The following is a 23,843-nucleotide window of genomic DNA, read 5'->3' on the forward strand; positions in this document are numbered from 1 at the left end:
CCTTTTGCACCCCAAGCCAGGGGCTCCAAGGACCCCCCCTCCCCAGGCGCCAACATGCTGGACCCTTCATCCAGCGAAGAGGAATCGGATGAGATCGTGGAGGAGGAGAGCGGCAAGGAGGTGCTCGGCTCGGCCGCGTCCGGCGCGCGCCTGTCTCCCAGCCGCACCAGCGAGGGCTCGGGCGGCGGCGCCGGGCTAGGGGGCGGCGGCGGGGCCGGCGCCGGGGCCGGGATGGGCGCCGGCGGCGGCGGGGGCAGCGGCGCGAGCAGCGGCGGCGGGGCCGGGGGGCTGCAGCCTAGCAGCCGCGCCGGTGGCGGCCGACCCTCCAGCCCTAGCCCGTCGGTGGTGAGCGAGAAGGAGAAGGAAGAGTTGGAGCGGCTGCAGAAGGAAGAGGAGGAGAGGAAGAAGAGGCTGCAGCTCTATGTGTTCGTGATGCGCTGCATCGCCTACCCCTTCAACGCCAAGCAACCCACCGACATGGCTCGCCGGCAGCAGAAGGTAGGTGCGCCTGGGAGGCCCAGAGAGTAGCGCCGGGACGTTGCCAGGCGGGCGGGGCGAACAATGGGAGCTGGCGGCGCAGCTGGCGAGGAGGAGCTGGAGGAGGAGGAGGAGACCGCGCCCCGGGGAAGGGGTTACAAGGCCCCCCTCTCCGCGGCCAGGCCTCGCCTAGCCCAGAGCGCACCAGGAGCTGCCCAGAACCAGCAAGGGTCCTGGAGGACAGCACCCTGTGCCTGGGCCTCCCTGCTGGGGAGCGAGGCGGGCAAGTTCTGCTGTGTAGCCCGGGAGGTTCAGAGAGTGACTTGCAGCCGGCGGCGCCCAGAGAGGCCTGGCTCGCTAGCCGGGCTCCCAGCACTCTCGAGCGGCCGGCGGCTGCGCTCAACTCCCGGCCCGCCCTCCTGGGCGTGCGCAGGGCGAGCAGGGGCGCCCGGTAGGTGGGGGCTCCGGTACGGAGCAAGTGGAGCGCCTCCGAGCCGCGCTCAGGCTAACCCTGGCAGAGAACCACCGCAGGGGCAGGCGGGAGAAAGCGAGCCCGGAAGGCGAAGCTTCCCGTGACACTACGAAGGGCATCCTCCTCCCTCCACCGGGTCAGATGATCACAGATTAGGGTCGACTTGGGGGTCCTCTGGGCACCGCTTCACTTTGGGTGGGCTTCCTTCCAATGTCCCTTGCCCTTGCTCACTCACCCCAGAGCAGGGGCAGGTATACTTGCTCCTTCTCCCGGGGTCAGCCCCTCTGCCTTCCTCCCTCTGACCCCCTTCTTTTCCCAAGGTGACTTCGCCGCCACCTTCTGGCTCTCCTAGGCCCTCCAAGCCCTGCCACTACTAGCTTAATAAAGTGCAGCTGGAAAAAGCCTTGCAATTATAAGCATCAAAAAGCTTTTTGTGTCTGAGGTTGGGGTAAGGCTAAGACGGTTCCGGACTGCCTTTGATGCTGTTCTCCAGCCAGAGAAAGGGATTAGTTAATGCAGGTCGAGGGCGGTGGACCAGAAGAGGGTACTCAGCTGGAGTGAGTTGGGAAGCAAGTTAGCATCTCATTCTGTCTTTTAGATGAGTCTGCCACAGCTGAAGTAACAGAGAAGTCCGTGAAGCCCCCAGAGGGGCGGTGTGAGGGGCGATTAACGCCAGCTCTAACCCCCTCAGAGGTTACTGAGACTAGTTTCTTAAAATAGAGAATTTCTGGGTTGTTGCCATTTAAGACTGATTTATATGTTGCCCGGAGTAGAGTGTTAGGTTTTCCTATATTTATCCAGCCTTATCTTGAGTTAGCACAGATTTCTCTGTTTGTATTGCATGTATGTGTACACAAACCACCCAGAAGTGATGATTTATTTTGGCTATCACAAGCTTGGTTATCAGTTTTATTAAAGATAAAATTGATTTCCTGGTTGAGAAAGAACAGGTGGGCTGCACACTCCTTCCGTAATCCCCATCCTCCCCCACCCCCCCCCATCAGTGGTTCCTTGCTTTTTCCATGTGTATTTTGAACTATCCTAGAGCAAAAGTATTTTCAGAACGTAAAAGTTTTTGGATAGTCTTTTAAGGTTGAGGCTTGGGTTCACAGGGCCTGGTATTTCAAGCTTCAGGTTGAAATTATTTCGGTAATTGTGTCTTTATAGCAGGGGAAATTCCATTTCCAAAATCTCTCTCATTAATAATGGCACCCACTAAAGAAGTCCTGTTCCTTTGTCAATGAAAAGCTGTTGTCACTTAAAGAAAAGTTAAGAAGCAAACTTCCCTTTATCAGTCAAAAGGCTCTCTAGCTCTGTCCTTCAAATACAGGTTGAAATCCAGCACCAGAATGGGAAAAGAAATTTATTCTCATAAAGACCCAGGTCTTCTAAACAGAAGCTTCAGCCACCTGAGAAAGAGCATCAGGAGGCTGGTTTTTCTGATCTGATATGGTATGTTTTACCCAGATCCATTCAAAGCTGTGGTTGAGGGACAAGCAAGGTGTGTTTTTACACATGACCTTAATATCAGAGGGACTCCAGGACAGACTGATAACACTGGTATTTGGTCAAACTATTTTTAGTTGTTGCAGCAGACTAAATACATATCCCGGCAAAGCTGCCTCCAGGCTGTCTATATTGGTACGCTGAATCTCTCTCTCTTTATTACAAAAACAAAAAAACAAGCTTTCCCCAATACTATATCTTTGTGTTTGGTGCCTTTTTGGGGAAAAAAAAAAAAGTGTTCTGCTATTTTTCTCTAAGTAGAAAGCTTGAACTTTGATTTTTTTTTTTTTTTCCCAAGGAGCCGTCATTGAAAGTAAAAGTTTGCATAATCATGGAGGCCAAACTTAAAGCCAAGAAATAAGATGGAATTAGTCTTGGAGAAATAAAAACTAGGTGTAAGGTAAACAGGAGTTTGTAGAAAAGAAATGGATGAACTAAAAAAAGAGGAAAAGTGATATAGAGAAAGTGAATAGAGTGATAAGGGCTGGGGCAGAGAGAACTGCTTATGAAAAGCAATTGCTAAATTGGGGAAAAGGAAAGATCATATTGTAAAATCATTGTGCTGTATACCTTAAAGTTACACAGTGTTGTATGTCAATTATATCTCAATAAAGTTCAGGTGGAGGAAGACCATATTATACAGAGTTTAATAAACTTTAGGAAACCAACTAGTTTACTTGATAAGAGTAACATTGGCTACTGTGTTTTAAGTACTTGCCAAGTGCAGGGCACTTACTTCAAGTCATTTTTTAAAAGTGGACTTCTTTTAAGGAGAGTCTTAGATTTAATGAAAAGTTGAGACAGTTTTCCTCTGTAATTATCTTATAGTAGTATGGGTACTTGTTGTACAAATAAAGAACCAACAGCTATGCCTTGTTTACTAAAATCTGTCATTTATTTAAATGTCCTTCGTTTTACCTAACTACCCATTTCCATTCCTAGATCATTTTATGTTCTTCTCATAATTAACAATGTAGGAATTATGAAGAGAACAAAATGATCTAAGAACAGAAATAGGAAGTTAGGTAGAAATGAACGACATTTAAATACACTATAGATTTTAGTTAGCAGCAGTGTAAGGATTACCATCCCCAAAGAAAACTCAGTGAGATTTTCTAATTTGCCTAAAGCACTATGTAGACAGATGAGAGTGGGAATTTAGGCATGGGGTTCTGATTTCAAATCCTATCTTTTTAATATTCAACACTGGCCAGAAGTATTCTAAATGAGAAATAGAAGGCTAGGAGAAGGAAATGGCAACCCACTCCAGTGTTCTTGCCTGGAGAATCCCAGGGATGGGGAAGCCTGGTGGGCTGCCGTCTATGGGGTCGCACAGAGTCGGACACGACTGAAGCGACTTAGTAGCAGCAGCAGCAGCAGCATCCTGACAACAGGTCTAGTGTACTTCTTGACTCAGGATTATTTCTATTTGAGTTGAGAGAGACCTGCCCCTTCCACTTTGAACACCTATCCAAAAAAATCAACATGGGGAAAATAATCCTTGAAGTACCAATTTCATAAAGAGTATGAAGGAGAGAAAGGGCTTCCCTGGTAGCTCAGCTGGTAAAAAAGCCATATGCAGTGTAAGAGACCCTGGTTCGATCCCTGGGTTGGGAAGATCCCCTGGAGCAGGGAACGGCTACCCACTCTAGTATTCTTGCCTGGAGAATCCCATGGACAGAGGAGGCTACAGTCCATGGGATCACAAACAGTCGGGCATGGGAGTGACTTTCACTCGCTCACTCATGAAGGAGAGAGATGGCTGTTAGCTGGTAAATCTGAACAGCAGACTGTTGTCAGTCTTTCTGTATACTTTGAACTGGGAAAAAAAAATTTACTTTAGCTCAAAAGAACAATTGGGAAGGAACAGAGGGAAAAGATGCCATTGCTGGATCATTCTGATAGTTAATTACTTAGGCTTCACTTTTACTGGGAAAGAGAATGCCTAGGTTTTCAAACAGTCTTTCCAGTTAAAAGAAGGGATTTGAAACAAACTATGTGAAAATATTGTTAGCGAATAAGGTCATGTGCCTGATGTACAGTGAAGTCAAATAAACCAAACATCAGAGTTTGGAGCAGAGAAAGATTTATTGCAGGGCCAGCCAAAGAGAACCAGTGGCTCGAACTCCCCGATGACTTTGGAAAAGATTTTTATAGGCAGAATTTAGGGTGAAGGCTGCAGACTGTGTGACTTTCCTCTGATTGGTTGGTGACAAGTTAACAGGGTGGTGCTCTGGGAACCTTGCCTCAGCCTGAAGTTGCCATTCTCCCTGAGTGGCGGCTTTGAAAATGAAAGAAAGTGAAAGTGAAGCCGCTCAGTCGTGTCCGGCTCTTTGCGACCAGTGGACTGTAGCTCACCAAGCTCCTCCGTCCATGAAATTCTCCAGGCAAGAATACTGCAGTGGGTTGCCATTTCCTTCTCCAGGGGATCTTCCCGACCCAGGGATCGAACCCAGGTCTCCCACATTGCAGGCAGACGCTTTAGCCTCTGCACCACCAGGGAAGCAAAAAGCTCAAAGATAGTGTTGCCTGTGTGTGTGCTCAGTCGTGTCTGACTCTTTGAGACCCTGTGGAGTGTAGCCCACCAGGCTCCTCTGTTCACGGGACTTCCCAGGCAAGAATACTGGAGTGGGTTGCCGTTTCCTTCTCCAGGGGATTTTCCTGGATGAGGAGCCGAACCCACAGCTCCTTCACTGGCAAGCGGACTCTTTACCACTGAGCCATCCTATCGATATATTCCTTGAGGGGGAACCAGTACCTGTGACCCAAGGCTCCATTGTTTCTTGATTGCAGCTCCCTTTCTCTGCATCCCCTCCCTCTCCTGATTAGCACGGGTTTGAACCTGCTCTTTGGAACACAGAGGAGGTCCTGGAGGTTACATAAAGCCTATTTCCTACAAAAAAAAAAAAATGGGTGAACACAGAAAGGATTTATACCCAGAAACTGCACAGGGTCTTGCTAAATTTCAATATGTTATCATTTATAGGTATATTTTCCTTGTACTACTGTAAATCTAAATATAGCATGTTGGTAATGATAATTTATGACCACAACAAAAACCTAGTCATCAGGCTGTCACATTGTATGTTTTAGCAGCTGATAAATGATAATTTGAAAAACAGTTCTGAGCTTTCTTTGTCTCCTTTTTGTCAGAATGCTAGAGTGAATACCTAGAAGCTGGCATGACGGAGCTACACCATATGTTTCTAAATCATGTAGTAATGGTGATGAGTGGCTGCCTCATGTGAACCACCTACTTATAGATGTTCCTGAGGGAATGTAAAAGCAGGCACTGTAAACAATTCTGTGTAATGTGTAAATTGACATGACCTGTTTTGGTTTTTGTTTTAACTTGGCTAGGAACTATTTGTAATGCCTGGATTCCAGATGTCCAGAATGAATTATGAGTGCATATGTAGGTGTGTATACATGTGTGTCTGTGTGTATTGTGTGTGTGTGTTCAGTCATGTCCAACTCTTTGCAACCCGATGAACTGTAGCCTGCCAGGCTCTTCTGTCCTTGAAAGTTGCCAGGCAAGAACACTGGAGTGGGTTGCCATTTCCTACTACAGGAGATCTTTCTGACCCAGGGATCGAACCCATCTCTCTTACATCTCTTGCGTTGATAGGTGGATTCTTTAGCACTGCATCACCTGTGTTCACATACACACACAGGCACATCACACACACACATCATGGCATCACCAATGCAATGGACATGAACTTGGGCAAACTTCAGGAGATGGTGAGGGATAGGGAGGCCTGGCATGCAGCCATCCATGGGGTCAAAAGACTTGAACACAACTGGGCAACTAAACAACACCTGTATGTACTGGGTTGGCCAAAAGTTCTTTCAAGTTTTTCTGTACCATCTTATAGAAAACTTGAAAGGAACTTTGGGCCAACCCAGTATATGATGAGAGAAAGGGGCAGTGCCAAAGTTGTATCTTTTCTATCTGAATTCCTCATTCAAGAGGACTTGAACTTACAACACATTAGGTCTAGTCATCAAGTTACTCATTTCCATGTGATTCAGCTTATATTTTGCTCTAAAATTATGGCTCAAGTTGAGTCACTGTTAGCCAGAGAAATTCCATCTTTATTCACTAACTTCTTTGACTTTGTTGTTCAGTTATGACTCAAAAGCTCATAACTTTCATAAAATTTAAGACCAAGTGCTAGGTTACTAAATATGTCTGAGTGTGTGTGTATTTTAAATCAATAGTGGTGATTCATTCATTCAGATATGCTTTGAGGCACTTAAGTTACTCTTCAAATATCTGAAGGGTTGCATTGTTAATGCAACATACAATTTGTATTTAAAAAATTAAAATATTTTCACCTTTTGAGAAAACTAAATGACTGTTCAAACAGGATTCCTTGAGAAAGAATTATGTTTTTCTCTTCTTCAGGAAAATAATTGAATTCTTTAAATCTGCTTTTTGGCATTTCCCCCCAACCCCCAATCATCTTGGTGCAATGGGCAGGAACTGTTAGGGACTGGTACTAGAAGAGACATTTTGAAGATACAGAAAACCAAAAAAGTAATGAGAAGTTCTTGCCTCATTACACACTTGGAATAGCCTTTTGCTTCCCTAAAACTGGACTGAACAACAAAGGAAATTAAATCTTTCATTCCTGAAAAACTGTACTTTGTAAAGTGGTAAAAGTCAAGTAATTCCAAGGTCTTTTTCCTTCAAAAGCAAACTTAATACATAACCATAGGCTGTTACATTAAAATATAGCCAGTATTTGGGGCCAAGTGTTCATACAACTTAAGTTGGAATCATCAGGGGTGTTTTACTTACTTAGACCAAGTTCTAAGAAAGACCAGTTATTCATTGCACCAAATATTCTCCCAGGCTTTGTGAAGAACTGGAAGATAGTTGTGAGGTATGATTCTCGATTGGAGAGTTTCTGTTCTAGTTTGGAAGCTGTCAGATAAATTGAGAATAAGGTAGTGTTTAATTGTAAGATGCTGCTGAAGAATTGATGCTTTTGAACTGTGGTGTTGGAGAAGACTCTTGAGAGTCCCTTGGACTGCAAGGAGATCCAACCAGTCCATCCTAAAGGAGGTCAGTCCTGGGTGTTTATTGGAAAGACTGATGCTGAAGCTGAAACTCCAATACTTTGGCCACCTGATGCAAAGAGCTGACTCATTGGAAAAGACCCTGATCCTGGGAAAGATTGAGGACAGGAGGAGAAGGGGATGACGGAGGATGAGATGGTTGGATGGCATCACCGACTCAATGGACATGGGTTTGGGTGGACTCTGGGAGTTGGTGATGGACAGGAAGGCCTGGTGTACTGCGGTTCATGGGGTTGCAAAGAGTCGGACATGACTTAGTGATTGAACTGGAACTGGACTGGATTACAAATACTAAAGTAGGAGAAGGGGAGAGTGTGCACACATACAGGATCGGATATAGTAGTAGTAAAAATCTTCACGGGGGAAGTAGACTACGGTGAGTGATGGCAAAAACTCAGCCTCTGTGCACTGGTGCCAAATCGAATCTCGGAGACAGAGTTCGGGGTGAAGTAGAAAGGAATAGATTTATTGCTTTGCCAAGCAAGGGGGACACAGTGGACTTGTCCCCTTCAAAACTGCATATCCCAACCTGGAGGAATTTGAGTTTTATAGCAGTGGTTCAAGGTTGTGGTTGCTGATAAAGAACAGAGTATGTGCAGTGCGTTAATCTGGCATCAGGTTATCTCCTGACCATTTCTCTAGAATGAAGATTGTTTCATCAAGTAGTTAATATCTTCCATCTATTGTGAGGCTTGGTTTATGTAGAAGAGCTGAAAGGTATTGTTCTGTATATCCCTTGAGGCAGGCTCCTGTGCTAAGGCTACACTATTGTTTCTTGACTGGTCCTCCTTTGTATCTGCATCCCTTCCCTTCCTTGATTAGAACTGGTTGAACTTTACCCCTCGGAACTCAGGGAGGATCCTGGAGCTGAAACCCGTTTCCTACAAACAAGAAAGGGGGTGCACTTTGCATGGGACAGGGAGCTGGGCACAGAAAGCCTTCTGTGACCAGGAGCCCCATGGGATCCTGTTCAGTTTCAGTTCAGTTCAGTCGCTCAGTCGTGTCCAACTCTTTGCGACCCCATGAATCGCAGCCCTCCATCACCAACTCCCGGAGTTCACTCATATTCGCGTCCATCTAGGCAGTGACGCTATCCAGCCATCTCATCCTCTGTCGTCCCCTTCTCCTCCTGCCCCTAATCCCTCCCAGCATCAGTCTTTTCCAATGAGTCAACTCTTCTCATGAGGTTGCCAAAGTACTGGAGCTTCAGCTTTAGCATCATTCCTTCCAAAGAAATCCCAGGGTTGATCTCCTTCAGAATGGACTGGTTGGATCTCCTTGCAGTCCAAGGGACTCTCAAGAGTCTTCTCCAATACCACAGTTCAAAAGCATCAATTCTTTGGTGCTCAGCCTTCTTCACAGTCCAACTCTCACATCCGTACATGACCACAGGAAAAACCATAGCCTTGACTAGACGGACCTTAGTCGGCAAAGTAATGTCTCTGCTTTTGAATATGCTATCTAGGTTGGTCATAACTTTTCTTCCAAGGCATAAGCGTCTTTTAATTTCATGGCTGCAGTCACCATTTGCAGTGACTTTGGAGCCCCCCAAAATAAAGTCTGACATTGTTTCCACTGTTTCCCCATCTATTTGACATGAACTGATGGGGCCTGATGCCATGATCTTCATTTTCTGAATGTTGAGCTTTAAGCCAACTTTTTCACTCTCCTCTTTCTCTTTCATCAAGAGGCTTTTTAGTTCCTCTTCATTTTCTGTCATAAGGGTGGTGTCATCTGCATATCTGAGGTTATTGATATTTCTCCTGGCAATCTTGATTCCAGCTTGTGTTTCTTCCAGCCCAGCATTTCTCATGATGTACTCTGCATAGAAGTTAAATAAGCAGGATGACAATATACAGCCTTGATGTACTCCTTTTCCAAGCCCAATTCTAACTGTTGCTTCCTGGCCTGCATACAGATTTCTCAAGAGGCAGGTCAGGTGGTCTGGTATTCCCATCTCTTTCAGAATTTTCCACAGTTTATTGTGATCCACACAGTCAAAGGCTTTGGCATAGTCAATAAAGCAGAAATAGATGTTTGTCTGGAACTCTCTTACTTTTTCCATGATCCAGCGGATGTTGGCAATGGGATCTCTGGTTCCTCTGCCTTTTCTAAAACCAGCTTGAACATCTGGAAGTTCACAGTTGACATATTGCTGAAGCCTGGCTTGGAGAATTTTGAGCATGACTTTACTAGTATGTGAAATGAGTGCAATTGTGTGATAGTTTGAGCATTCTTTGACATTGCTTTTCTTCGGGATTGGAATGAAATCTGACCTTTTCCAGTCCTGTGGCCACTGCTGAGTTTTCCAAATTTGCTGGCATATTGAGTGCAGCACTTTCACAGCATCATCTTTCAGGATTGGAAACAGCTCAACTGAAATTCCATCATCTCCACTAGCTTTGTTCATAGTGAAGCTTTCTAAGGCCCACTTGACTTCACATTTCAGGATGTCTGGCTCCAGGTGAGTGATCACACCATCGTGATTATCTGGGTCATGAAGATCTTTTTTGTACAGTTCTTCTGTGTATTCTTGCCACCTCTTCTTAATATCTTCTGCTTCTGTTAGGTCCAGACCATTTCTATCCTTTATCAAGCCCATCTTTGCATGAAATGTTCCCTTGGTATCTCTAATTTTCTTGAGGAGATCTCTAGTCTTTCCCTTTCTGTTGTTTTCCTCTATTTCTTTGCACTGATGGCTGAAGAAGGCTTTCTTTTCTCTTCTTGCTATTCTTTGGAACTCTGCATTCAGATGCTTATATCTTCCCTTTTCTCCTTTGCTTTTCACTTCTCTTCTTTTCACAGCTATTTGTAAGGCCTCCCCAGACAGCCATTTTGCTTTTTTGCATTTCTTTTCCATGGGGATGGTCTTGATCCCTGTCTCCTGTACAATGTCACGAACTTCATTCCATAGTTCATCAGGCACTCTGTGTATCAGGTCTAGGCCCTTAAATCCATTTCTCACTTCCACTGTATAATCATAAGGGATTTGATTTAGGTCATACCTGAATGGTCTAGCAGTTTTCCCTACTTTCTTCAATTTAAGTCTGAATTTGGTAATAGGTCTTAAAAATTTTGCATGATTTGTGTAACCATAAGGAAAGGCAGGTATTCCAGTTAGGAGAAAAGCATGATGTAGGAGGATTGTGGCAGAGAGTCACTGTTTCTTGGATTAATCATTCCATTCTTTTGGTTCTAAATGACAGAAACCCAACTGAAGCGGCCACATCAATAGGAAAATAAGGGGACAGGAAAGGTTTATTGGTGCATATAATTTAAGAATCCAGTGCAAGGTGCAGTCATGGCTGGATCTAGCAGTTTAAATGACTTCTTTAACAATGATGAAAGCTGGTTGTTGAGAAGAAAGGTTATGTATTGAAACCTGTGTTTGAACTTAAACTCTACCACTAATAAACCACCAGTTTCAGGAAAGTCACTGTCTGTCTTTGGGATAATTTCTACTCTGCCCTTATGAAGAGGGGATAGGGAACCCTCAAATAATCTCTTGTCACCTTTGTATATAATATTTGATATATAATAGTTGATATTTCTTTTTCGGCAATGAGGGCACCCATTATCAAGACATAATTTCATTCAAATTTGTATTTGGGATGTTTTGACAGTATAAAATAAGGCATTGTCTTCAAAGAATTTGAGATGAAGTTAGAGTTCAGTTTGTGTTTTTCATGGAGGAGATTCAATCTTAAAAGATTACAAGGCTACAGACCATGCAAGAGATTCAGTTTATGGGATGAAATGGACTGAAAGTATATTTTTGAGTACAGTATATTTTTCAAAATTTTGAATTTGTTCTCAACATTTAAAACTGTCAAGATATTACATGTAAAAATTTGTATTTCTGGCTCCTCTTATAACTGGAAAATATAGCAAAGCTGACCTGAGTTTTTAACGAATCTGCAAAAAGCAACAGAAATAAGACTATCAGTCTTCACTTCACTAATGGAATGTTAATCACTTTAAATAAATTAAGTATGCTCATTCTAAGAGGAACATCATAGAAATTTGATTGGTAGGACAGCAGCAATCTGGTTCTTTCCAACACTGTCTCTGCTTGCCATTGCTGCTGTAATATTGATGGTCTGACCCTTGCCTCTGTAATGCATCCAAGAAAAAAATCTAGAATTTGGAACTCTGTTACCTGTCTCTGGCAGGTGTTTCTCCATTGGGATCAGATTTATAGTTTCTGCACAACTGGAGAGCTGACAGTCAGAATTACCTTATTATTTTTTCATTTGTCCATCCAAGCATGTGAAAGAATTACTTCTCTGTTGTTAGCAGGCAAAGAAAAGGTGATGAAGTCAGTCAGTGATTTAAAGCCTGGCCGTTGCTTTTGACATATGATGTATAGTGCAGGAAAGAGCATAGATTCTGAAAGTTGAATGCCTACGTTTGCTCTTCTGGATGTACCCCAAGCAGGCTCTGATTTGGGGCAACGTACTTAAACACCCTGTGGCTCAGTTTACTCATCAGTAAAGTAGGAATAGTAATGGTGTCTCCATCATTAAGTTCTGGTGAAAAGTAAGTGAGCTAATATAGTAAAGCTCTTAGAACAATGCCTGGCATGTGGTGAGTAGTACATAAGTGTTCCTCTTATTGCTAATTTGATCTGTACAATTTTGTGTATTTTTTTTAATCTGTGAAAAGAATGTATGTGAAGTGCTGACCATAGTATGCCTTATATTCAGTATTGCTATAATCCTCATGATCATTATCCTTATTGATATGATAAGTAGACCCAGGAATAAATGGTTACCATAACAACATTGTCTACAGAGTAGATGAGGTTGAGAGTACAATGCATCATTATTCCTTCTTGTTGTGACACTTCATTAACTCTGCAGGTCATTAGTCTCTGTTTCAAATGCCTAGTCAGTTTTTTGACCTAGTAGCTGTGTGACCTTTGGTGTATTATCCAATCTCTCTAAGTCTTAGTTCCTTCCTGTATAAAAAGGGGGGAAATAATAGTGAAGATTACAAGAAAAAAATTATGTTAACTGCTTAATAAGCCCCTTAATTCAGTTCAGTTTAGTCGCTCAGTCATGTCTGACCCTTTGCCGCCCCATGAATAGCAGCACACCAGGCCTCCCTGTCCATCACCAACTCCTGGAGTTCCTCAAACTCATGTCCATCGAGTCAGTGATGCATCCAGCCATCTCATCCTCTGTCGTCCCCTTCTCCTCCTGCCCCCAATCCCTCCCAGCATCAGAGTCTTTTCCAGTGAGTCACTCTTCACATGAGGTGGCAAAAGTACTGGAGTTTCAGCTTCAGCATCAGTCCCTCCAATGAATACCCAGGACTGATCTCCTTTAGGATAGACTGGTTGGATCTCCTTGCAGTCCAAGGGACTCTCAAGAGTCTTCTCCAACACCACAGTTCAAAAGCATCCATTCTTCGGCGCTCAGCGTTCTTCACAGTCCGACTCTCTCATCCGTACATGACCATTGGAAAAACCATAGCCTCAACTAGACAGACTTTGTTGGCAAAGTAATGTCTCTGCTTTTCAATATGCTATCTAGGTCAGTCATAACTTTTCTTCCAAGGAGTAAGTATCTTTTAATTTCATGGCTGCAGTCACCATCTGCAGTGATTTTGGAGCCCCCCAAAATAAAGTCTGACACTGTTTCCCCATCTATTTGCCAGGAAGTGATGGGACCAGATGCCATGATCTTCGTTTTCTGAATGTTGAGCTTTAAGCCAACTTTTTCACACTCTCCACTTTCACTTTCATCAAGAGGCTTTTTAGTTCCTCTTCACTTTCTGCCATAAGGGTGGGGTCATCTGGATATCTGAGGTGATTGATATTTCTCCCGGCAATCTTGGTTCCAGCTTGTGTTTCTTTCAGTCCAGCGTTTCTCATGAGGTACTCTGCATAGAAGTTAAATAAGCAGGGTGACAATATACAGCCTTGACATACTCCTTTTCCTATTTGGAATCAGTCTGTTGTTCCAAGTCCAGTTCTAACTGTTGCTTCTTGACCTGCATACAAGTTTTTCAAGAGGCAGGTCAGGTGGTCTGGTATTCCCATCTCTTTCAGAATTTTCCACAGTTTATTGTGATCCACACAGTCAAAGGCTTTGGCATAGTCAATAAAGCAGAAATAAATGTTTTTCTGGAACTTTCTTGCTTTTTCCATGATCCAGCGGATATTGGCAATTTGATCTCTGGTTCCTCTGCCTTTTCTAAAACTAGCTTGAACATCTCGAAGTTCATGGTTCATGTATTGCTAAAGCTTGGCTTGGAGAATTTTGAGCATGACTTTACTAGCGTGTGAGATGAGTGCCATTGTGCGATAGTTTAAGCCTTCTTTGGCATTGCCTTTCTTTGGGATTGGAATGAAAACTGACCTTTTCCAGTCCTGTGGCCACTGCTGAGTTTTCCAAATTTGCTGGCATATTGAGTGCAGCACTTTCACAGCATCAATTTTCAGGATTTGAAATAGCTCAACGGGAATTCCATCACCTCCACTAGCTTTGTTCATAGTGAAGCTTTCTAAAGCCCACTTGACTTCACATTTCAGGATGTCTGGCTCCAGGTGAGTGATCACACCATCGTGATTATCTTGGTCGTGAAGATCTTTTTTGTTTAGTTCTTCTGTGTATCCTTGCCACCTCTTCTTAATATCTTCTGCTTCTGTTAGGTCCAGACCATTTCTGTCCTTTATCGAGCCCATCTTTGCATGAAATGTTCCCTTGGTATCTCTAATTTTCTTGAGGAGATCTCTAGTCTTTCCCTTTCTGTTGTTTTCCTCTATTTCTTTGCACTGATGGCTGAGGAAGGCATTCTTATCTCTCCTTGCTATTCTTTGGAACTCTGCATTCAGATGCTTATATCTTCCCTTTTCTCCTTTGCTTTTTGCTTCTCTTCTCTTCACAGCTATTTGTAAGGCCTCCCCAGACAGCCATTTTGCTTTTTTGCATTTCTTTTCCATGGGGATGGTCTTGATCCCTGTCTCCTGTACAATGTCACGAACTTCATTCCATAGTTCATCAGGCACTCTGTGTATCAGGTCTAGGCCCTAAATCTATTTCTCACTTCCACTGTATAATCATAGGGGTTTGGTTTAGGTCATACCTGAATGGTCTAGTGGTTTTCCCTACTTTCTTCAATTTAAGTCTGAATTTGGCAATAAGGCCTTAATATGTGGTAAACTTTGAACAAATATTACCAGTGATAGTATTGGGTTGGCAAAAAAAGTTCTGGTTTTCCCATGTGACAGAAAGTCCCAAACAAATGTTTTGGCTCATCCAATAATAGCTTTCTTGCATTTTTGTCCACGAAATGCCCCCACACTATTTCATACTTCAGTGCCTTTGCTGAAGCTCTTTCTGCTGTTTGAACAACTTTCTACCTGTCTTCACTTGATTTGCTTTTGTTTGTCCCTTAATTAACTCAGGTATTACCTCCTTCAAGTAATCATACCCAAAGCTTTATGTTGAGTTAAGTGCTCCTATAATTCCCTAGTCTGTTTCTACTTTTCTTCCTATATATTTAAATCACCTGTTTTGTGAGTTCCTCTCACCCACTAGGAATGTCAAAGATGGGGACCACATTTTTATTCCTTTTTCATTCCCCATCTCCTAAAACAGTGCCTGGAATATATAGTAGATGCTTGTAAACATTCACTGTTGAAATTCTGCAGTGATGCTTTATTTCCTAGAAAGTTCCTAATGAGTGGACATGAATGAGTCATGTAGTTTGTCTTAATCATGGACAAACAACTTACATACTTTTACAAAATCTTATTGGAAAGCATGGAGGGTAAGCCAATTATTCCATGTTTTCAAAATAATTTATGTTGTAGAAACATACCATCAATTATCTCCCTAGTCTCGTTTCTTTATACTAACAACTGACAAATTTCTAGATCTGTTATAGAGGAAAGTTTTTTTTCAAAGACCATAATCAGTTAGGAATTTCTCTTAGTGACCGAATCTCAATTGAACTTGAATCACCATATGTGTAGTGAAAATCGCTCAGTTGTCTGATTCTTTGCAACCCCATGGACTGTAGCCTACCAGGCTTCTCTGTCCATGGGATTTTCCAAGCAAGAGTCTTGGAGTGGGTTGCCATTTCCTTCTCCAGGGGATCTTCCCAACCCAGGAATTGAACCTGGGTCTCCTGCATTGCAGACAGACTCTGAATCACCATAGGGTGTGTTTAAGTGGCCAAATCTTAAGCCAAGTTGAGAACTAACATATTGGGCATATGTCTTATTTGACTTAATTCTTTCTGAGGGGGAAAAAAAAATAATGAGTAGTCAGCAGTACTAGAGCAAGTTAGGCTGTTGAAAATATTCAATCTCAATATTGTCAGAATTACATAACAGAATCCAAGTTCTACATATTTAGATGTAAGTAAATATGCTTCTTTTCCATACTTTTATGGGATTTTGGCTCTACTTTCTCTGTCATTGTATGCTGTCCAAAGTCCTTTTTGAGTATAGTTAGCATGTAAATAAATAATGACTCTGCTTTTGCATATTGGATGAGGTAATAAGAAAATAAGATGGGTGTGAAATATCTGTAACGTAAAACTGCCTAGGTGTGGATTTTCCTGATGCTTTTCACAAAAGCAAAGGGAAGGAAAAAGTAATCAAAGGGAAAATTATCTTTGCTAAGCCATTCTTTTCATTTAAACAAGCAGAGTAAACATCTAAGAGTCTTGAAAAATAAACTTAATGATTAGGCCTCCAAGTGTTTCAAGATTCTGGCTATCCTTCTAAAATTGAGAGATACTGAATAAACTGATAATATATTGATGTCCTCTGTAGCCTATGGGAGGAAAATATCAGCCTGTGTTTTTCAGGACCATTTCATGCAGTAGGAAAGTTCTCAGATAACTTTGCAGTTAACTTCTTTTTTTAATCACTAAGTTTGGGGGGAGCATAGGCTAAGTTTCAAACCCTTTAGAGGCTATACTGCTTTCAGAAAGACAATGGGATTCTGGCAAATGCGCACAGTGCTACAAAGAAGCTGCTGTGTGACTGAAGAAAGCAAAGGGAAAACATTGAAAAATCTTGCAAATAATTATGCCTTCTGTTGCCCATGCAGAACAGCCTTTTGGTGTGGATGGTAGGCATGGAGTTGTTTAAGCAAATGAGTTAAAATATATCTTGAACATCTCCTTTGGTTATTTTTCTGACAAGTACAGCAACTGTTGTCTATAAGGCAGCGAATGTCACAACATACTGTGTTCAAAACAGCTCTTGGGGGCTCTTCCATATTCAATTTTTGTTTGTTATACATCATCAGACGGCATTGTTTTGTACCACTTCTACATACAAGAAATTCACTAAATCCTGCAGGCAAAATATGGAAAGACATTTCAGACAACCTTCCTGGTTTCTAAGAACCTATCAATCTGTTTGAGATGTTGAAGTACATCAGCAATGAACAGAGCTCATAACGTAAGGCAGTATATGGTGATCATCTGAATATTAAATATTAGTGTTTTTCACATCTCCATCCTTGACTCTCTTTATGTCTTGATTATGTCTCCCCCAAAATCCATATGCTGAAATCCTAACCTGCAGTACCTCATAGTGGGACCTTATTTGAAAATAAGGTCTTTGTAGATGTAATTAGTTAAGATGAAGTCGTTGTTGTTGTTCAGTCACTGAGTCATGTCTGACTCTCTGTGATGCCATGAACTGCAGCAGGCCAGATTTCCCTGAGTTTCCATCTCCCTCAGTTTGCTCAAACTCATGTCCATTGAGTCAGTGATACCATCCAGCCATTTTGTCCTCTGTTGCCCCCTTCTCCTCCTGCCTTCAATCTTTCCCAGCATTAGGGTCTTTCCAGTCACTCAGCTCTTCACATCAGGTGGCCAAAGAATTGGAGTTTCAGCTTCAGCATCAGTCCTTCCAATGAATGCTGCTGCTAAGTCACTTCAGTCATGTCCGACTCTGTGTGACCCCATAGACAGCACCCCACCAGGATCCCCCGTCCCGGGGGTTCTCCCAGCAAGAACACTGGAGTGGGTTGCCATTTCCTTCTCCAATGCATAAAAGTGAATAGTGAAAGTAAAGTCGCTCAGTCATGTCCGACTGTTCGCGACCCCATGGACTGCAGCCTACCAGGCTCCTCTGTCCATGGGATTTTCCAGGCCATAGTACTGAAGTGGGGTGCCATTGCCTTCTCCATTCCAATTAGGACCAATTTCCTTTAGGATGGACTGGTTGGATCTCCTTGCTGTCCAAGGGACTCTCAAGAGTCTTTTCCAGCATCACAGTTTGAAAGCATCAATTCTTCAGCACCCAGCCTTCTTTATGGTCCAGTTCTCACATCCATACATGAGTACTAGAAAAACGATAGCTTTGACTGTACAGACCTTTGTCAGCAAAGTGATGTCTCTGCTTGTTAATACACTGTCTAAGGTTTGTAATAGCTTTTCTTCCAAGGACCAAGCATCTTTTAATTTTGTGGCAGCAGTCACCGTCCACAGTGATTTTGGAGTCCAAGAAAATGAAATCTGAGTCTGTTTCTTTTTACCCATCAATTTGCCATGAAGTAATGAGACCAGATGCCATGATCTTCGCTTTTTGAATGTTGAGTTTTAAGCCAGCTTAAAACTTAAAACTTAAAGTGGACCCTAATCCATAATGACTGGTATCCTTATTGAATGGGGAAATTTGGACATAGAGGACGTACACAGTGAGAACACCATGTGAAGAGGAAAACAGAGATTGGAGTGACTCTTCTACAGGCAAGGAACACCAAGGATGGCCAGAAGCTAGGGTACAAGCATGAATTATGTTCTTCATTGAGTCCTCAGAAGACGCTGACCCTGCCAACAGCTGTAAGATGGTAAGTTTCTGTTGTTTAAGCCACCTTGCCACTGATGATCTCTACACTTCCATTCTCAAATCTGGAGCTCCAGGACACACCTCTCACCAAATGTCTAATCCATACATCGGTGTTGCTGAAGGGGTGGCCTCACACTGGCGCAGTCAGTTAAGGCTTTGTCACAGGCCCACGAGGAGGTAAGGAACTTGCGCTAGAATGTAAATCAGCTCACTGCTTTCTTCAGGAAAGTCTTGCTGCAAAAAATTGTCAGCTGCACTGAACTGATGCATGATGGAGTTGATGTATTGTTTCCAGTACTAGCACTTTAGCTTGGTGCAGGCCAATAATGAGTAGTTCACAAATGGCACAGATCTACACATTACACTTGGAAGAGCACTGACCTCCATCACATCTCCCCTAGGATTTCCTTAGACTAGTCAACAGTAGAACATCTCACCAAGACTCTTTGCAGCTCTATTTTCTCACGCAGGATAAATTAATTTTCTTAAGAGTTCTGGAGTGCAGTTCTGTTGCTGCTGTATAACCAAACTATTCAAGGCTGAAGCACAGAACTTCATCCTATTGACGTTCCAGTTAATAAACTTTTCATCTCTTCTCCTTCACCTTTATCACTGGTGCTGTGCTTTGGACCCTCATGACGATTTGCGTGGACTTTTACAATAACATTTTAACTATTCCTTCTGCTTGCTTTCTTGTCCTCATTCCGTTCAGAGTGGTCATTCTGAAGCACATCTAATCATGTCCTCTTCCTGCTTAGAATGCTTCTGCAGCTTTCCTTTGCCTATACAGGATCCAAACTCACTTGCATGGCATAACTGGATCCTCCCTTCCCATCCAGCCTCAACTCCTGCAATTCTGTGTACATCCTTGGCTTCAGCCTATATCAACAATTATTGGTAGGGGATATATGCAGAAACTAACCCCATGGCTGTAAAATGTCTCCAGTCAATAATGTGTTAAGCCCTTAACATCCCTACATTGCTGCATGCTCTTTTGTGGTACTGTGTCTTTTGTACACGCTCTTCTTCTAGCTTAAAAGGCCATTCCCACTTTGCCCATCACACTCTTAGGTAGATGATGGCATCTAGGCATTAAAAACAGGAACAGATAGTGACTATTTATTGGGTGTTTACCCTGTATACTCACTGTTCTATAAATTTATAAGGTTGTATCTCATTTATTCCTGATAAGATAGATACTATTCCTCATAACCTTACAATGAGGAAACCGAGAGGCAGAGTAGTTGAGAAACTTGTCTTGGGTCACACATTTAGTAAGAGGTAGAGCTGGGTTGGGCCCAGACGGTCTGACTCTGGTCAGAACTCTTAACCTTGTGCTATTTTAATCGTATTATGGCACTGGGCACATCTTACTTCAGTGTGTACCTGTTTCTCTCATCTGATGCTACAGAGATTTCATTTAGTATCCCCCAGTGTCTGGTAGATGTGCATACCCATAATAGATGCTCAGTAAATACGTAAAGCATGAATTTATAATTGTTGAATTCATGGGTGTTTAGAGTAGTACACCTCTACCATTTGTAGCAAGTTCACTGAGGTAATCCTGTTTATTCTTTAAAACAACCTTTTTGCATAGGAGGAGTATGTATCCTATAACCCTGTGTGGGAGTGGGAGTGGGGTCCAAAGATGTCCTACTGGTTGGACAGAACCATGGAACACCAACCTGGGCCTCCTGAATGCATCTAGGGCCCTCTCACCACAGAGTCAGTCTTAGAGTCACCCTAAGTACAAACTGGGGCAGTACAGACTTTGGACCATCAATGTGATTTTTGACTCACACTTTTAGAAAGTTTCATGGCAAATATATTAAATGTACCTCACATCCAACATCCACGCATCTTTTTTGATTATGAAATAATAAAATTTTATTTTCAGTTTTTGAAACTCTTTGTCTGTATGAGGTTAACACATGCCTATGATTTCTCATAAATCATAGTATCTTCATAGGAGCTCTGGAAAACTGAAAAAAAAAAAAGGCAACGTCACCAATTGTTTTTCATTGCAGTAGTATTTTATGAGCTCTAAATTTAACCAGTCCTGTGGCCACTGCTGGCCAATTCAGCAGTGGCCACAGGCCTGGAAAATGTCAGTTTTCATTCCAATCCCAAAGGAAGGCAGTGGCAAAGAATGCTCAAACTACTGTGCAATTGCATTCATCTCACATGCTAGCAAAGTAATGCTCAAAATTCTCCCAGCCAGGCTTCAACAGTACATGAACCATGAACTTCCAGATGTTCAAGCTCGTTTTGGAAAAGGCAGAGGAATCAGAGATCAAATTGCCAGCATCCACTGGATTACCAGAAAAACATCTATTTCTGCTTTATTGACTATGGCAAAGGCTTCGACTGTATGGATCACCACAAACTGGAAAATTCTTAAAGAGATGGGAATACCAGACCACCTGACCTGCCTCTTGAGAAACCTGTATGCAGGTCAGGAAGCAACAGTTAGAACTGGACATGGAACAACAGACTGGTTTCAAATAGGAAAAGGAGTATGTCAAGGCTGTATATTGTCACCCTGCTTATTTAACTTATATGCAGAGTACATCATGAGAAATGCTGGACTGGATGAAGCACAAGCTGGAATCAAGATTGCCAGGAGAAATATCAATCACCTCAGATATGCAGACAACACCACCCTTATGGCAGAAAGCGAAGAAGAATTAGAAAGCCTCTTGATGAAAGTGAAAGAGGAGAGTGAAAAAGTTGGCTTAAAACTCAACTTTCAGAAAACTAAGATCATGGCATTCGGTCCCATCACTTCATGGCAAATAGATGGGGAAACAGTGGAAACAGTGTCAGACTTTATTTATTTGGGCTCCAAAATCACTGCAGATGGTGACTGCAGCCATGAAATTAAAAGATGCTTACTCCTTGGAAGGGAAGTTATGACCAACCTAGGCAGCATATTAAAAAGCAGAGACATTATTTTGCCAACAAAGGTCCATCTAGTCAAGACTATGGTTTTTCCAGTAGTCATGTATGGATGTGAGAGTTGGATTATAAAGAAAGCTGAGCTCCGAAGAATTGATGCTTTTGAACTGTGGTGTTGGGGAAGACTCTTGAGACACCCTTAGACTGCAAGGAGATCCAACCAGTCCATCCTATAGGAAATCAGTCCTGAATATTCACTGAAGGACTGATGCTAAAGCTGAAACTTCACTACTTTGGCCACCTGATGGGAAGAACTGACTCATTTGAAAAGACCCTGATGTTGGGAAAGATTGAGGGCAGGAGGAGAAGGGGACGACCGAGGATGAGATGGTTGGATGGCATCATCAACTCCATGGACATGAGTTTGAGTGGACTCCAGGAGTTAGTGATGGACAGGGAGGCCTGGAGTGCTGCAGTCCAGGGGGTCTCAAAGAGTTGGACACAACTGAGTAACTGAACTGAACTGAAATTTAACCATGAATGAGGTTGACAGATATTTGGAGGTGGAAATTTAACTAAACATTTATTAATTTCCATTTTGGTTTTATGTTAAAGGCAATACATTTCCTTTGAAATCTATTATCATGTCTCCCCATATTCAAATACTAGGGGTGAAGTGGCTTTCCAGGTGGCACTAGTGGTAAAGAACTCACCTGGCAATGCAGGAGACTGAAAAGAGAACAGTTCAATCCCTAGTTCAGGAAGATCCTTTGGAGTAGAAAATGGCAACCTGCTCTAGTGTTCTTGCCTGAAAAATTCCACTGACAGAGGAACCTGGTGGGCCTCAGTCCATGGGGCTGCAAAGAAGTGGACATGACTGAGCAACTGAGAGGTTCTGGTAATAAAGAAGGATTGTATTTTCCATTTGTCATTTTCTGTGTGTATAACTCTCCTCCAAGATAGGTGACTTTGGTCCAACTTATAATTCAGGTATTGCTGGGTCACCAGGTTCTTACATCATCTAGGCTTCAGAATACTAACAGGCAGTTAATTACCAGAGAATCAGTGGGCTTCCTGGAGGAGGTTGTGCTGCGCCTGAGGAATAGGTAGCATTTGAATATGGGGAGATATGAGAACAGATATTCTAGCGGGGAGCATGAGCTAAGGCACATAAGCCTCAGCAAGCGAGAGCAGACAGTACATACAAGATGTAAGGTTGGAAGGGTAGATGGGGACCACGTGGCGGTAAACTCTGAATACCATAGTCTTTGTGTGTTATTTATTTGATAGGCAGCCTAGAGCCCATTACAGATAATGCAGACATCTGAGCAGTTGCCAAATGGAGGGTGATTGGCCTTAGGCCTGTCTTAACATGATAAATTTTCCCATAAGGCAGTTGAAAATGCAGATTGTCCAAGGAATAATGTCAGCACAAGCAGAATGTCTTATTTGCAAAAGACACGATTGCTCAAGCATTTTTCCATGACCAGGTTAGAAATAGCTTCCCATGAGCTTTGACAGTGGACCCACATCGTTTGCCAGCTTTCCTGTTTGCCTGGCAGTGGAGAAAAGAAGAGGATTTCTTTCTATTATCTACTTGCCACAGGCAGCCTAGTACTGTTGTATGTTATGTATACACAGTACTACTGTATATTATGATTCAGCGTTATAGACCTTCAGAGGAAACAGACACTGGTTGCAATTTGTACTTGTTTTATTTTATTAAGAGGCCCACTTCCCCGACCTCACCCCCACCCCACTGAAGCAGTAGTTCTAAACAATTGTCAGTCTGTTGTTGAATCCAAAGAGCTTTTTCTATTTTTCCTTCCATTTCTCAAAGCTCTCTTTTAGTCAGTATTCAATTAGGATCTGAGTCAGAAGGCTATGTTGAACTCTTTACAGGGAGGCAAAACATAGTCACCTAATCTCACCTCTGTTTATCTGTGGACAGAAGACCATCCATTTTCATTAAAGAAATAAATGTAGATATACTGCAGCATAAGTTAAATATTATGCAAAATGAATTGTCTCTTTACTGCTTCAGTTCAGTTGCTCAGTCATGTCCGACTCTTTGCGACCCCATGGACTGCAGCACACCAGGCCTCCCCGTCCATCACCAACTCCCAGAGCTTGCTCAGACTCACGTCCATCGGGTTGGTGATGCCATCCACCCATCTCATCCTCTGTCGTCCGCTTCTCCTCCTACCCTCGATCTTTCCCAGCATCAGGGTCTTTTCAAATGAGTCAGTTCTTCGTATCAGGTGGCCAAAGTATTGGAGCTTCAGCTTCAGCATCAGTCCTTCAATTAATATTCAGGACTGATTTCCTTTAAGATGAACTGGATGGCTATCCTTGCAGTCCAAGGGACTCTCAAGAGTCTTCTCCAACACCACAGTCCAAAAGCATCAATTCTTTGGCGCTCAGCTTTCTTTATAGTCCAACTCTCACATCCATGCAATACTGCTGAAAAACCTTAGCTTTGGCTAGACAGACCTTTGTCAGCAAAGTAATGTCTTTGCTTTTTAATATGCTGTCGAGGTTGGTCACAACTTTTCTTCCAAGGAGTAAGTGTCTTTT

General features: G+C 42.8%; 1 protein-coding gene across 7 annotated transcripts in view; it reads left to right on the top strand.

Annotated features, from left to right (window-relative positions):
* Positions 1-54: 54 nt before the first annotated feature.
* Positions 55-23,843, top strand: part of CADPS (calcium dependent secretion activator) — a 476,150-nt gene continuing 452,361 nt past the window's right edge. For 4 of the 7 annotated variants that reach the window (XM_068982572.1, XM_068982575.1, XM_068982576.1 and 1 more), the window contains exons 1-2: positions 55-194; positions 303-498. In XM_068982572.1, coding sequence (XP_068838673.1) covers positions 55-194; positions 303-498 — 336 coding nt within the window. Of the gene's footprint in view, positions 499-23,843 lie in introns of all 7 variants that reach the window. The other 3 variants (XM_068982571.1, XM_068982570.1, XM_068982573.1) reach the window with 1 other exon arrangement.

This window comes from Capricornis sumatraensis, chromosome 10 (assembly GCF_032405125.1).
Source record: "Capricornis sumatraensis isolate serow.1 chromosome 10, serow.2, whole genome shotgun sequence".
NCBI lineage: Eukaryota > Metazoa > Chordata > Mammalia > Artiodactyla > Bovidae > Capricornis > Capricornis sumatraensis.